We start from the raw sequence: 12,649 nt of genomic DNA, 5'->3' as shown, positions 1-12,649 counted from the left end.
TTCCATTAAATGGTTTGTGACAGGAAATCGTCTCTTTCACAGTTTCTTAGTTGAAGAATGGTACATTTGTTTAACTGTAGCTGTTTTTTTATCCGTTTTGGCCTGTTTCCTGAAGATAGAAATTTCGTTTTAAGATGAATCATAATTCAATCAAAGAAGACTGATAAGAACACGCCTATCCTTGTCTTCTTGCGGTTTTTGATCAAGAACTGTCTAAATTAGATTCCATACGCTAACAAGGTCCATCACAGAACGCAAAATCAAAACATCATAAAACATACACCTCATGTTACTGGAGCGATGTGTGGCCTGAACTTAGTTGTCTAATTTTCTCTCTTAATTCCCCATAACAAGGATGTAATCTAGGTTTGATAAACAGTTTGTAACAACTGTCTTGAGTATTCACCACTCGTTCGGGTATAAGCGTAGGTTACAATATTACGAAGGAGGTCCTATTGATTTTCAATGTTGCGAAATGGATGTTCTATAGTCTGAGTGGGTATGAAATAACAAACGACTGACAAATAGACTGTGAATGGTTAGTAAGTGGGTGATATGCGCCTAGAGAAAAAAAATTTAAAAATGTTATTTTGGAGTCGAAAGTTGCATTTTCAGCGTGAGTGATCGCAGACGCTGCACAAGTTGATTCTATTTTAACGGTGGTTTTCGATTCGTGATGAGAAATCATAGATTTCATAATAAAGGCTAATTAGTGAGGTTCCTCCCTTTGAAAGGCCCAACTTTGACTCGAATAATCACAAACAGACGTAAACATTTTAAAATGTCTTGACTCTATTAATAGATGTCACGTCACCTTGTAGGGACTGGAGCCGGTGATCCATGACAAACGAATATTGACAGATACGACCTTTTTATGATGACGGTTTGGTTGGTTTGTTGGTAATAGATCGGTTGAGGAGATCCCATCAAAAAATGGAGTGGATTTCTACTCAAAGCTACACTTATTGACGACAGCATGGTTCAGTTATGTCGTAAGACACAGATTACACAGTCGAGAAACGAAAAACTTAGAGGTACGTGTTCTTACTCTTAATGTTATATTTAGGATGATATCATGGGAAGTGACAAGTCGACCATGCATGGCTTACTACACCAAATTATGTGTTGGGGGGTCGCTCTTTCCGCAGGAAAACGGAAGAGGATTATTGTCCTTAAAGTTGTGCATATAGTCTATCTTTTGTCTCTGCGGGTTACTTACCTGTCAAAAATTACATTGTTGAGTACCGAGCTCGGCCGAGATGTTTCGTCTTATTGACGCTTACTTTGGGTCACATAGATATTTATTGAAATATTAGGTCAAGTGAGTCACTTTATTTGTTTTAGAAAGTTTTTCGGGACCGTTATTATGTTATGATTAAGCTACTAAATAAAAGCCTGCAATGGGTTGAATTAGCATGACAGTTTGTTTGAGTTTTAACAGTGACTATCAGTTTGATAGGATTTAAGATTTCTCGACTTGCGCGGTTTTTCGTCTCGGACATAGCTCAGACACCGAAGTTCCAGACAATTCTATATTATGTTCTGTCCGTCTCACAGAGACACCAGTTGTTGTGCCAATATTCTGGTCAAGTGTTTAGTTTGAGTGCTTTTGGAGAGTACTATCCTTAAAGGACGGATTGAAAAACCCTGGTTTTAATTTTGTTTCGTGAAACGAAAGGCAGGTACGAGTACTGTCGTAAGTCGACGGTATGCAATACAAACTGCAGGCTTCAAGCAACTAGATACTTTGAGAATCTCGCGTTAACATTCCCTGAATGATTCACTCAGTTAGTGACGAGCCTTGAGCACTGATTGACCTCTGATACTACCAACAAAAGTTGTTCCGTCAGGCAATCTACCTTACAGAAGAGAAACATATCAGGTCTGCAAATTGTCCGGAAAATCTTCTTTGGTTTGTGAATTCTCAAGGTCCACAGCAAAATCCTTGGAGAAAGGTACCGGAGCGAGTTGATCTCAGATTTATCGTCCGATTGAAAAGGTAATATTTCCCGTTTTATGTTACTAGGTTTTTTAGCCGATGCGCGATCCATACGAAAGTCTTTGTTGACACAAAAGACATTTTGGTAGGTTTGCGGGATAGCTGATAACATTATCAGAATTCGTTTATCATCACTGATAACAATGAAGCTTTTTAGAGGCGCATTTGTTGTCGCTTGAGTTCTAATTTATTCTGGTTTTACATGTATCGTTTGGCTTTTTTTTTCTAACATCTTCCTAGATTGATAATCCTCGCATGAAGGGCACATTTACTGAGTTCCCCTTCTTCGCGATAGTTCTACTAAGAATTCGCACTCAATCGTAAAGTGGAAACAACATTGGCGAATTTTCCTTTCCGTGAATGCAATTTCATTTTTCATTTGTCGTCTTATAGGACGCAAGCTGGACCACCAAATAACAAATAATTCATAGTTTTTACAAGTTTTACAAATGGAACTTTTTACTCTTTGGATTGCGGTTTGATTTAAAGTTGAATGTGACCAAATATCCTGATATTTTAAGACACACACTGGTCGTAGTATTTAAAACTCTCCTCATAAAAAAAATCCACCGTAGTGCGGCAAGTGAAAGATTACTAGGACGTTTTATAGCCATTCAATATATTTTACATCGCACTTTAGGTAATAAAATCCCTTACTCAAGGTTTCCGTATTTAGAGGAGGTGGCAGATTTGACAGGTTTCTGTTTGTTTCCTATCATGGAATGAAGGAGGTTCGCTCTGGTAGTTTTCATGACCTGTTTATTCGTTCATGTACGGCATGAATTTTGTTGTTGTCTAAACACATTGCAGTGTTGACTGACGATCTATTGGTGAACAGTCCAAAACTTCCGCGCGAATTAAAAGTGAAATGTGAAACAACCAATAGCCCGCAGAGAAATTTAGATTTGTACTGTGGTGAGAAATGCCGCGAAATTTTCTTTAACGTTCGTTAAACGACCGAATTTTGTTCAACTTCGTACACTGTATGAGAAAGAGTTGGAGTTAAACTTGAGACTGAAACCCTGGTTACTTTGTGAACAAGAAATGTTGGCGAGGAAACAGTGAATATTGTCCAGGTGCTTTGTTTTAACCTTTCCCTAGCGACCTTTCGGAGATAAAAGACAATGCGTGGACTCAGTCCAGAAACGAAAGAATCGGTGGTGTGCGTTGGAAAGTTTAAATCGTATATAATTTTATTTAATACAATTTATCCTCGGCCTTCCTGTACAAAGAAAATAATATTTGCATGACTAATTTTTTTTCGGAAGTGAAAGTGGTTTAGGACATCTTTGAGTCTTTTGTTTTGTTTGGTGAATCCAATTTTGGTTTCAACACGATGTAACGATTCAACTTTCGTTAAGACTCTTATTTTGTAGAGTGATTTGGGTATTCTTTCGCGATAATCATTTCAAAGATTTTTGCGCATTGCTGGCTTGTATTTCCTTAAGGAAAAGTCCTCTTCAGTTTTCTCGCATTATTAGTCGATTGTCATTGAAGATCGAAAGCTGCGAAGAATTTTTTAGTAGCTTATGGGGGTAAGCCCTTTCATAAGCTGGATATTTGTTTTCGTGTTGTGTTTCCAGCGTATTTCCTTTCATTGATGTCGTAGCCTCCAATTCTGTGGATCAGTTCGACAACTATTTGTCATGGAACAGCAGAGTAAATTGTCACTGCTCACAGTCCATCATCGATAAAAAGTTGTGTATTAAATTTCGTCCAACGGCAAACACAGACGACAGTTGCATTTTAACAAGTTACGGCGTATTTTGTGTTTTTTCTTTTACGTGCGTGATGTATGCCATGCTACAATCTGGCAGATTATGTGTGTTGTTTTCCTGATCAAATTCCCACCGTGTTAAGCGTTTCCTTTCTGTGATGTTTTCCTAAACGTTTCCATATTTAAAAATGCGTCTTTTGTTGTTTCACTGAGAAGTGAGTTTTATTGCTTGGACAACGTAAACAAACATGGAGAAGATCTGTTAGATAATCGGCTAAAGCTCGACTGCTTGTAACATAAGTCCAGAGATCCCTCTCATTCAGTTCCCTCTCTTTACAGTCAAGAGCGTTTCTTTCTCATCTTCTGCGCTGGCACCTCGTGTTACCTATGTAGTGCAAAATTCTGGCATCCTCACATAAAAGGTGAGCTCCAACAGCGCTCTAAACGAGGGTTGACTCAAAGGCTTCAGTCTTTTTTTTTTTTTTTTACTTTCACCTCTAACAGTGTTAATTGTTGATTTGCTGTCTAGTCACGCAAACGGCTTTTGGATAAATTGCTTAGTCTCCGATCTGTAACAACCGGGAAAGATTATTAAACTACTATTGCTTTTGAATTGTATTTCTTAACCTGGGGAAAAGACAACAAAACGGAGAATGAACAGAGGTCACGGGAACAAACAAGAACCTCCGCGCGTCTTCATAGAATTGTGAAAGCCTCACTGATTTTGTGATAATTTTGAACAGATTTGCATAGATATGTTTTGTAGAAGCAGAGGCTGTTTATGTAATCGATAACACCGCGTGGCGAAAATTCGATGAGTCATTAAGAATGTTATTTCCCCTTGCCTCTCGTTCTTTTCGCTGTTCTCTTTTGAAAAAAGGAAAACACTTTACAACCACTGAAGTATTAAGTTTATCTTGCGGAAATGTCTTAACCAAAGGAACCGCTTCTATTCGCTGATTTTCATATTTGCCCTGTCAGGCTGTGAATATAGCGGTTAGACGATATTATATCGATTGGGCGTGACAATGCATTTCTTTTATCTTCTAATAATTGCTGTGGTATTTCTAAAGAGCGCTTTCTGTTCGCAGAAAACACGGGGTTAAAAGAAAGCCATTTCGATGGAAACAAAATGCCACTTCTGGTTTTTCCGTTGTTGTTGTCGCACCAGAATACGCATTTAACTTGTAGGATGCGATTTCAGTCATTAAAATCTAGACACAGAGATACCTTGGTACTTAATTTTTGACCTCCACCCACTTAAAAATGACATTTTAAGGACAAAGAAATTTAAGCGACTTAATTCCATTTAGAGCCCGAAACACCAAGTTCAATTTTCGAAACTAAAACCACGCCGGACTTAATCAGCTTATTGCTGACGAACAACGCTGTAAAAACAAAGTTACTACTTTGTCACCGTAAAAACGTCGAACAGGAAGCTTACACAGGAGCTGTTTTAATTTTTCTGGAGTAATGACGAGAATTCAATCATCATGAGAAGTGTTTTTGTAATTCTTGAGGAATATTGCACACTGGCTGCCGAGCTTCATATCTAGCGTGGTGATTTCTCAAGGTAGCTTCTCTCATTTTGTTAGGTTTTTGTGTGGTCTTGTCAAATTTTAAAGGTCGGATTCTTTGGCTCTTTCGTGTCAAAGGGGTCGTAAGCCTTATAATAACGATAATGATAATATTTGACGAGGGCAACCAACTCACCAGGGCGGTTTTCAGTAGGGCCCTCGACATGGTACGCAATTGTGTGAACAAGTACGCAAGAAAAGTGCTCATTGAAGTGGTCGTAAATTTCAGGGAATGACCTACGTGTTTGCCGTCTTTGCATATAAGGGTGATCATGTTGTAAGCTTTTCCTTGTTATGTCTTGTTTTATTTCCATTCTTTGTCTTTGCTTTTATTTACCAAGCTGAAAAAAAAAAGAAAGAATCTGAAGCGACTGGAATTATTTTAAATTCATTTTTGCAAATTGTAATGCTGAAACCATGTTGTTGTTTACTTGTCAGCGACAATATCATTGGGCTTTTTTTAATTCCTCAATACAATATTTCTACGTGCTGCCATCAGATTAACGATGTCAAAAATTACACTATCACTTCCTGAACTTATATGTCCATTATGTTATATATCCATTACCGCCATTATATTATCCTCGTAATATCGAAAGTTCCGTTTATGCAGCTGCGATTTGGACATTTTCATTTTTTTTTTTGCATAATTGTCGCAGTTGAATTTCAAGAAAAGTGGCCGGGAAATCTTTGCGTTCTTTTGCAATCTGGTAATCGAGAAATTTTTAAGGGTCTTAAAAAACTTGAAATTAAACGACCGTCAATATTATACGCGAGTCTGTGAGCAGCTATCAGTCGGGTAATGAAAACTGATGCGTTGTTGGCTTATAGACAGTTTATGTACAACGTTCTTTCTGTTAATGAATTGATATGAAGGCCTTTAATTATGTTCTTTGATTACCGTTTGGTCAATGTCATGGTCGCATCGGCGCACAGAGACTCTTATAATTGGCGTGTGCTGGGTATATACTCTAATTGTTACTGTTTTGATCGTGAAAACGGAATGAGATCTGTTTTGTATAGTGTCTATAGTGCTTCCCATACCGGGTACTCATGTATCTCCGAATTTATCATTCGTGATGCAAATCATTGAAGCACGGTAAAACTCCTGAATTTCTTGTTTCCTAAACCTTTCTGGCACCAAAAACCCACTGAAATAATCGAGAGATTTGAAAACACTTCTACCGCAGAAAAGAACGGCAAACTTTACTTGAGTTCTAATTTCGCTCTTGTCTCTTAAAATTCTTAAAGCAATTTCCTGCATAAAATGTAGAAACCTCCTATTTACAGCAATTGCGCAGATTTCCATATTATTGAACATTTCCTCTCATCCTCAACTAGATCTAATATTAACTTATAAAATGATAAATTTATAGCAGGTACGATTATACATGATTGAGAGGCAGATGTGAAATGATCACCTATTCTTGCCGTTTACCTTTCGCGTAGTCTGCGCTCGTGGAGACGAGCGAAGAACCCGGCGAATGAAGGTGGGGTGAGGTGTAGGAAGGACTTGTGTTACCCTGCTTTTTTCTCTCCTTCGTGGAGTTGCTTCGCTCGTCTCCACAAAATTAGTGTGCAGAACGGCTGAGGCTACTGTCGGTGTGTCTCCCATAACCAAATTGCGAAAGCAGTAGTACTGGGTTTTTTTCTCTTACTGCTTTCAGTCATCAAAAATCTCTACGGAGAGAGAATCCAGAAAACCTGCTATATCACCATCAAGTTTAACGACTTCTCGTCACGTTAGTCGTTACAAGTTTAATTCAGTTCGATATCACAGAAAATTTACGTCAAGTGAAATACAACTTAAAAATTGTGGTTTGGTAGGCGAGACAAACCTGTGAGGGGTAACTAAGAATGATAAGCCACAATATAGAGGAACCAGTAAGAACAAGAGGCCTTTCTTAAGGTGCAGAAATGGTTAAAATGGCTCAGAGCAACATGGGATTGCAAAACAACCCTCAAGAGTTAAGGCCGATTCTTTCGAGATGCACGAGTCTATATAGGTTGGTTCATTGCGTTGGCTGGAAATTAGGCGCAAATAGCCAGACTGAGGAAGAATGGGAATAGTCTCCATTTTTTGTTGGCGCGGTAGTTCGTGTTTGAATTGATTAAAGAAACGTTCTGTCTGCAATGCTGGTCAAAATAACTCCTCGTAAAGCAGTCTCACATTCAAGTGTTCTCAGTGAGTTTATCATCTGATACCTCTACCGTTAGAACGAAGTATCAAGTGCGATAAAAAATCAAGGAACGCATATTTGCTGTGAAAAACAGGCTTTTGAATTATAAGTTAAAACTAATTCTAGTGAATTGATCTTTCTTCCTCTTCAATTTATACACGAGGCTTTGTTGACAAAACTGAAACAACAATGTTATTTTATTTACTGTAAAAGTAAATTGGATTTAGTCAAATTATATTGTCATGTTATTCCACCGTATTATCGTGTCCGATATATGAGAAGCCGTTGCCGTGGAAAAATCGTGATGTCTTCCACGTGGCAGAGTGCAGTGTGAGAGCACAGGCCCTCCTTAAATTTCTTTGATCATAAAAAAGATGAATTTCCCCACTGTTCCCGCTGTTAGGCAGACCATAGCGAAGATACTGGAATTTTCAATGACATTCGAGTAACATGAAAAAAAGTCTTTACGCTATTTCCTTCCCCTCTTTGCAACGACTTATTTTTTTTGAGGGAACGATTTTCCGCTGCATGAAGGAGCATTAAAATTTCTCTCTGCTTGCCTCTTCAAATTTCCCTCATTTTCTAGTAAAAAGAAATCTGAGTTTGTTGTGTTCTCTTTCTTGATATGTTTCGGTAAGTGTTTTTCCTCGTCACAAGTCTAGTCAAGTATATATTTTTTTTTACAAATGTGGCCGTGTTTTTATTAAGAACAATCGTAATGTTTGACCTTCGGTCAATGATATGATTGATGGCGGATTTTAGACATTGATCTCTGTTTATTGTCACCTTGGGGCTGTAAATCTCTTCATGGTATTAGCCGAAGATTAAGTTATTGTTCGAAATTTTGTCTATCGAACCAGGTGGAAAAGCAAACATAGCTACTACAGGAGAAACCTAAACTGCTTTCCCTAAAAGAATGAAAGATTTCATTTCGGTTCTCCCGCTGTTTCACCGGGAGGCCAAGCCGGAATAACTTTGGTAATGTATTCTCGGTAATTTTTGAGCGAGAATTTGCATTCTTAGCGTGTACAGCGCCTCAAAGAACATTGATCAGCTGGGATACAAACAATTGAGACACGCAATTTTACGCTCTGTATCCCGACGTCGCGTTGGAAAGTCGTGTCATAAGTGGTTTGGAAGTAGGCGAATGCTTTGTGGATTGATGTTTAATTGACCCACAAAACTGACAATAAGAGCTCTAAAAGCCAGGTATTGAATTTGCGATTCTCGGTAGATTATGCTTCCTTTGTTAAGGCTACTTTGAGCACTGTGTCGCAAAATATGAGAACTATTAGAATTTTGAAGTGTCCTATAGATTTATAACTTCCTACAAACCTTTTTAGGACTTGAATTAGTCTTCACGAATGAGTGAGCAACCGATAATTAACTCATTGAGCTCTGAACACGCCGAGCTGTGCCTGTGAGAAAGAGAATTCTTCACAGCAGGTATACATCTTTCACCATAACCTATCAAGCCACGATCTTCGTGGGCTGAAATCAACTCTCTTTTTAAGAAAGAATGAAAAATTAGCGGTGTATAGATCAGCGCTGCGGTCGTCGAAATACTTGACTACAGTAACAGCGGAACTATTTTATCGAATAATACGTGCGTGATCTGAAGGGCACACGTCGAGAACTGTTTGGTTTTTTTTTCATCCTGTTGCGACGCCTGCCTTTTAAGGTTTGTTTTCATTAGAAACAAACAAGTCCCGCGTCATTGGAGACAGTTGACTGCGCTCTTCTTTATATGAAGACGTATCTTCAAGGAAATGCTTTTACAGACAACGGCCAGTGCTGAAGTTTGAAAATCTTGTAACTTAAAAAAATCAAGGTGGTTTAACAGAATATCGCCGTAGGAAACAGCTTGAGGGGAATGGGCTAAACTGTAGTTTCCTTCCGTGTTTCCTGTTACAATTCTTCAAATACCCTTGCCTGCAAAATCTCCTTAGCACTTCTTAATTCGAGGAGATACAGGACAATCTCCAAATAACTGCTGAGTAACGGTGACAAGAACCATCGCTGAGTGTGTGTGAGGTCGTTTTGTGTTCAAAGGTAATATTTTAGTCGTAGAGAGCTTTACGTCCGTTTCCAAAGTGCGAACTGTTTGATCATAACATTTTTGAAAGATAAAGCTATCGTTTCTTATGGCACACAGTTATTTGCGATCCAAATGTTATCGCGAAAATCGTGTCATAGCATTACCACATTGTTAAAATCGCCTTCACGTATTAGCATCGAAGCCTGGTATCCCTGGCAAATTTACAATCCCTGCTTGATGACGATTATGATCTTTATTCTGTCACTCTGGTTGAGATTAGTGAAGTAATTGTTTTTATTTGCTTTGTTTATATCCTAACCACAAAACTAAAATTTTTGCCGTGGAATGAAAGAATCTCATTTGATATCATCACGTCGCACACCACGTTTTCAGAGTTGAGGTTATCTAAAAGCACACGCTAGAATCAAACAAAAAAAGTTTTCAGGTTTTGTTCTACGTTTTCGTGTGTGATCCTATTTGTAATGAGCTGAACGGAATGTTGTTGAAACTACTCAACTAGATTTGGGGCGCATCGGAAGAGCTTAGAGGGGAGTCAAGACAATGCATCGCCAGCATGTCCGAATTGCGTGAATTAGTTGTGTGTTGCTGAGGATTTAAGACAGATATTTTAAATAATGCGAAGAGATAAGCCTCTCTCGCAATAATCAAGTTAAGTCTAAAAAATCGAACGGCTTTTAATTCCCCTAAACCTGTCAGGAATAAAAAAAAAAGGTCAAGGACGAAGACAATTAAAACAGGAACTTATTTTAAAATCTATTAACCTTGATAAAGGCCCTTGACTAATTTTACTTCTATTTGCAGAGTCCACGGTGTCATCTGTGTTGCATGCTGCCGGAAGATGAAACGATTACTTCGGCATGCCCAGAGATTGCGAGTATTGTTGCTTCTTGTAGCAGTTTGTTCTGTGTTCCTCGTAGCCTCCCAAAAAGACGTCGTTTGGGTAGCAAAGCAAGGTAAGGAATACATGATTATAACGTTATTCGACTATGGAGCTTCAAAACTTCCCATCTCTCCTATTCTGTTTACTGAGGATTCTGCACTCAGTAATCTTTCCACACATTCGAGAACAAAGCAACTTGTAAGAGGGCCAAAATTCTAGGGTTACTTTGTTTTTCCTTTACTTTGCTCTGTGATTGGTAGGGAAAACGCGTGCCATACTCCTAACCAATCATGACTTGGTCACCCGCATTTTCCCGCGCTTTGGATAGTTTGCTTTTTTTTTTTTTTTTTTTTTCAGTTTGAGTTCTTATCGGCTGACATGAGGTAAACATTCGTTCTGATTGGCTGCTTTGATTACTTTGGGTTTTTTGACAGTCGATTGAAAACAAATTTATGACTTTTTTCCAGGAACTCGCTTACCAACCTACATTCCGCCGGACATTGCAGCTAACAACATTGACTTGGGTGGCGGTGAATCCGTTAGACCACAAAAAAAGGCACCTAAACTCGGTCGAGAGCTGAGCTCATTCGGGAGCGACAAAGACCTCTCAGAGATACAAAAGAAGCAGAAGGCGCTTCTTTGTGGTACAGAATGGCAAGAAGAATATACACAACTTCACGATGACATTTTAAACAACCGTAAACCACCCAAATATCTTATTTACTCTTGTGGGGGAAATAAGTACGGTTGTGGCGGGTATGGAAATCGACTTGGAGCCATAACATCCCTGTTTTATGTAGCTGTTATAACGGGGCGTGCATTCCTAATAGATTGGAACAGCACTGTTCCTATTACGGATTATCTTCAACCCAAGAACATTCAGTGGAATTACCCTACTTCAAAACTTAAACATTTAAAGAGAAACTATCATTACTGGGGGAAGGGAGAACATGAAAAAGTGATCAAAGAATCACAAAGATCTGCAGAAACATACGATGTCTTCCGCGAATGGATCGAGGGTACGAACCTTAACAAATATTTCGACTCTCCTGTGGAGGTCGTCACAAGCTTATGGTACTTTGCGTCAAGTTTTCGAGAGTATAAGTTTGCTGGACGCATGGCTGACAAACTCGGTGTGAACGCACGAGGCCATCGCTTCTCTCTAGTGGGTTGTGCGTTTGATTTTTTATTCGAAAGGACGCCTAACTTTGAAAAAACTCTGTCCGCTGCTCGTGAATCGCTTCATTTCAAAGCAGACGTGCCTAGAATCGGTATTCACATTCGAATGGGAGACTCATCTTTGTTGTCAAAATCTTGGGATCAAAGGACCACCAACTCTGAGAGCCTTTTCATGTGTGCGAAGATGTTGGAGAGTGAAATAATGAAATCGAACAAAAAAATCCACCGCGAGGATATTAAGTGGTTTTTGGCCACAGACAGCACCGAGGTGAAGAAATACGCGTTGCGGTCCTACCCCAACAAAGTTGTTTCTCTCGCGGTGAAAGTAGAGCACATCAATACCCGAAACCCTTCCACGGAGGGGATGACAGGAGTTCTTCTTGACCACACCCTTCTGTCCGAGAGTGACTTTCTTGTGCTGTCAGACAGCAGCTTCAGCAAAACGGCTCTCGGGATGAATTTTCATTCGTTAGTACATAGTACATTCGGTGAAAAGTGTCGGTATAAAAGAAGATAGATTTTCATGTGACAAAAAAATTATAAATCGATCTAATTTTCATCAAAAAATGTCTTCATATTGTATTTTTAAAATAGTTTGATTGTTTCAAAATCTTCTTAAAATTTTACATTTTCGAAGTTTCACAAGTTAACGAGTTCTTCCGTTTGAAGAAGACTAAAAATATATTTTGAAGTAAGTTATGTCAAGAGCATCTGTCAAAGACAAGTATCATCTCTTTGTTCTCGTCTGCCTTCGTGTTCTCTTCCTCGTTATTCTTTCCGAATGAAAGAAACGTCTTCTTTTGTGTGTATTACGTACATGACCATTTCAACATTGAACGGAGGGGGTAAGTTTCCGCTGCGTCGGTGGAAGAGTATAACAGGGTAATTTAGTATTATCACCTAAGTTAATACTAAATTACATTTAAAAATTGGCCGATGCCACCACATTCCAGCTTTCTCTGACTATTTATTTTAATGAATGAAAGTATTGTATATTTTGAAATTGGAATGAAAAATGTGAAAATATTGTCAGAAAAATAAATAATCAACCGAGTGAA

The 12,649-nt window shown here is 38.6% G+C and overlaps 1 protein-coding gene across 8 annotated transcripts in view; it reads left to right on the top strand.

Moving 5' to 3' along the window:
* LOC113667073 (uncharacterized) overlaps positions 1-12,649 on the top strand; it is a 15,973-nt gene extending 3,324 nt beyond the window's left edge. The window contains exons 2-5 of one of the 8 annotated variants that reach the window (XM_089198996.1): positions 822-1,034; positions 1,789-1,999; positions 10,334-10,485; positions 10,880-12,649. In XM_089198996.1, the coding sequence (XP_089055122.1) occupies positions 10,371-10,485; positions 10,880-12,108 (1,344 nt within the window). In that variant the 5' untranslated portion in view covers positions 822-1,034; positions 1,789-1,999; positions 10,334-10,370 and the 3' untranslated portion in view covers positions 12,109-12,649. Of the gene's footprint in view, positions 1-821; positions 1,035-1,496; positions 2,000-3,915; positions 4,139-5,015; positions 5,290-8,204; positions 9,526-10,333; positions 10,486-10,879 lie in introns of those variants that run through there. The other 7 variants (XM_027182873.2, XM_027182874.2, XM_089198998.1 and 4 more) reach the window with 7 other exon arrangements.

The sequence above is a fragment of the Pocillopora damicornis genome, chromosome 3 (assembly GCF_964200805.1).
Source record: "Pocillopora damicornis chromosome 3, jaPocDami1.2, whole genome shotgun sequence".
NCBI lineage: Eukaryota > Metazoa > Cnidaria > Anthozoa > Scleractinia > Pocilloporidae > Pocillopora > Pocillopora damicornis.
Note: the sequence above shows the minus strand (reverse complement) of the source record. Positions and strands in the feature narration are given on the sequence as shown.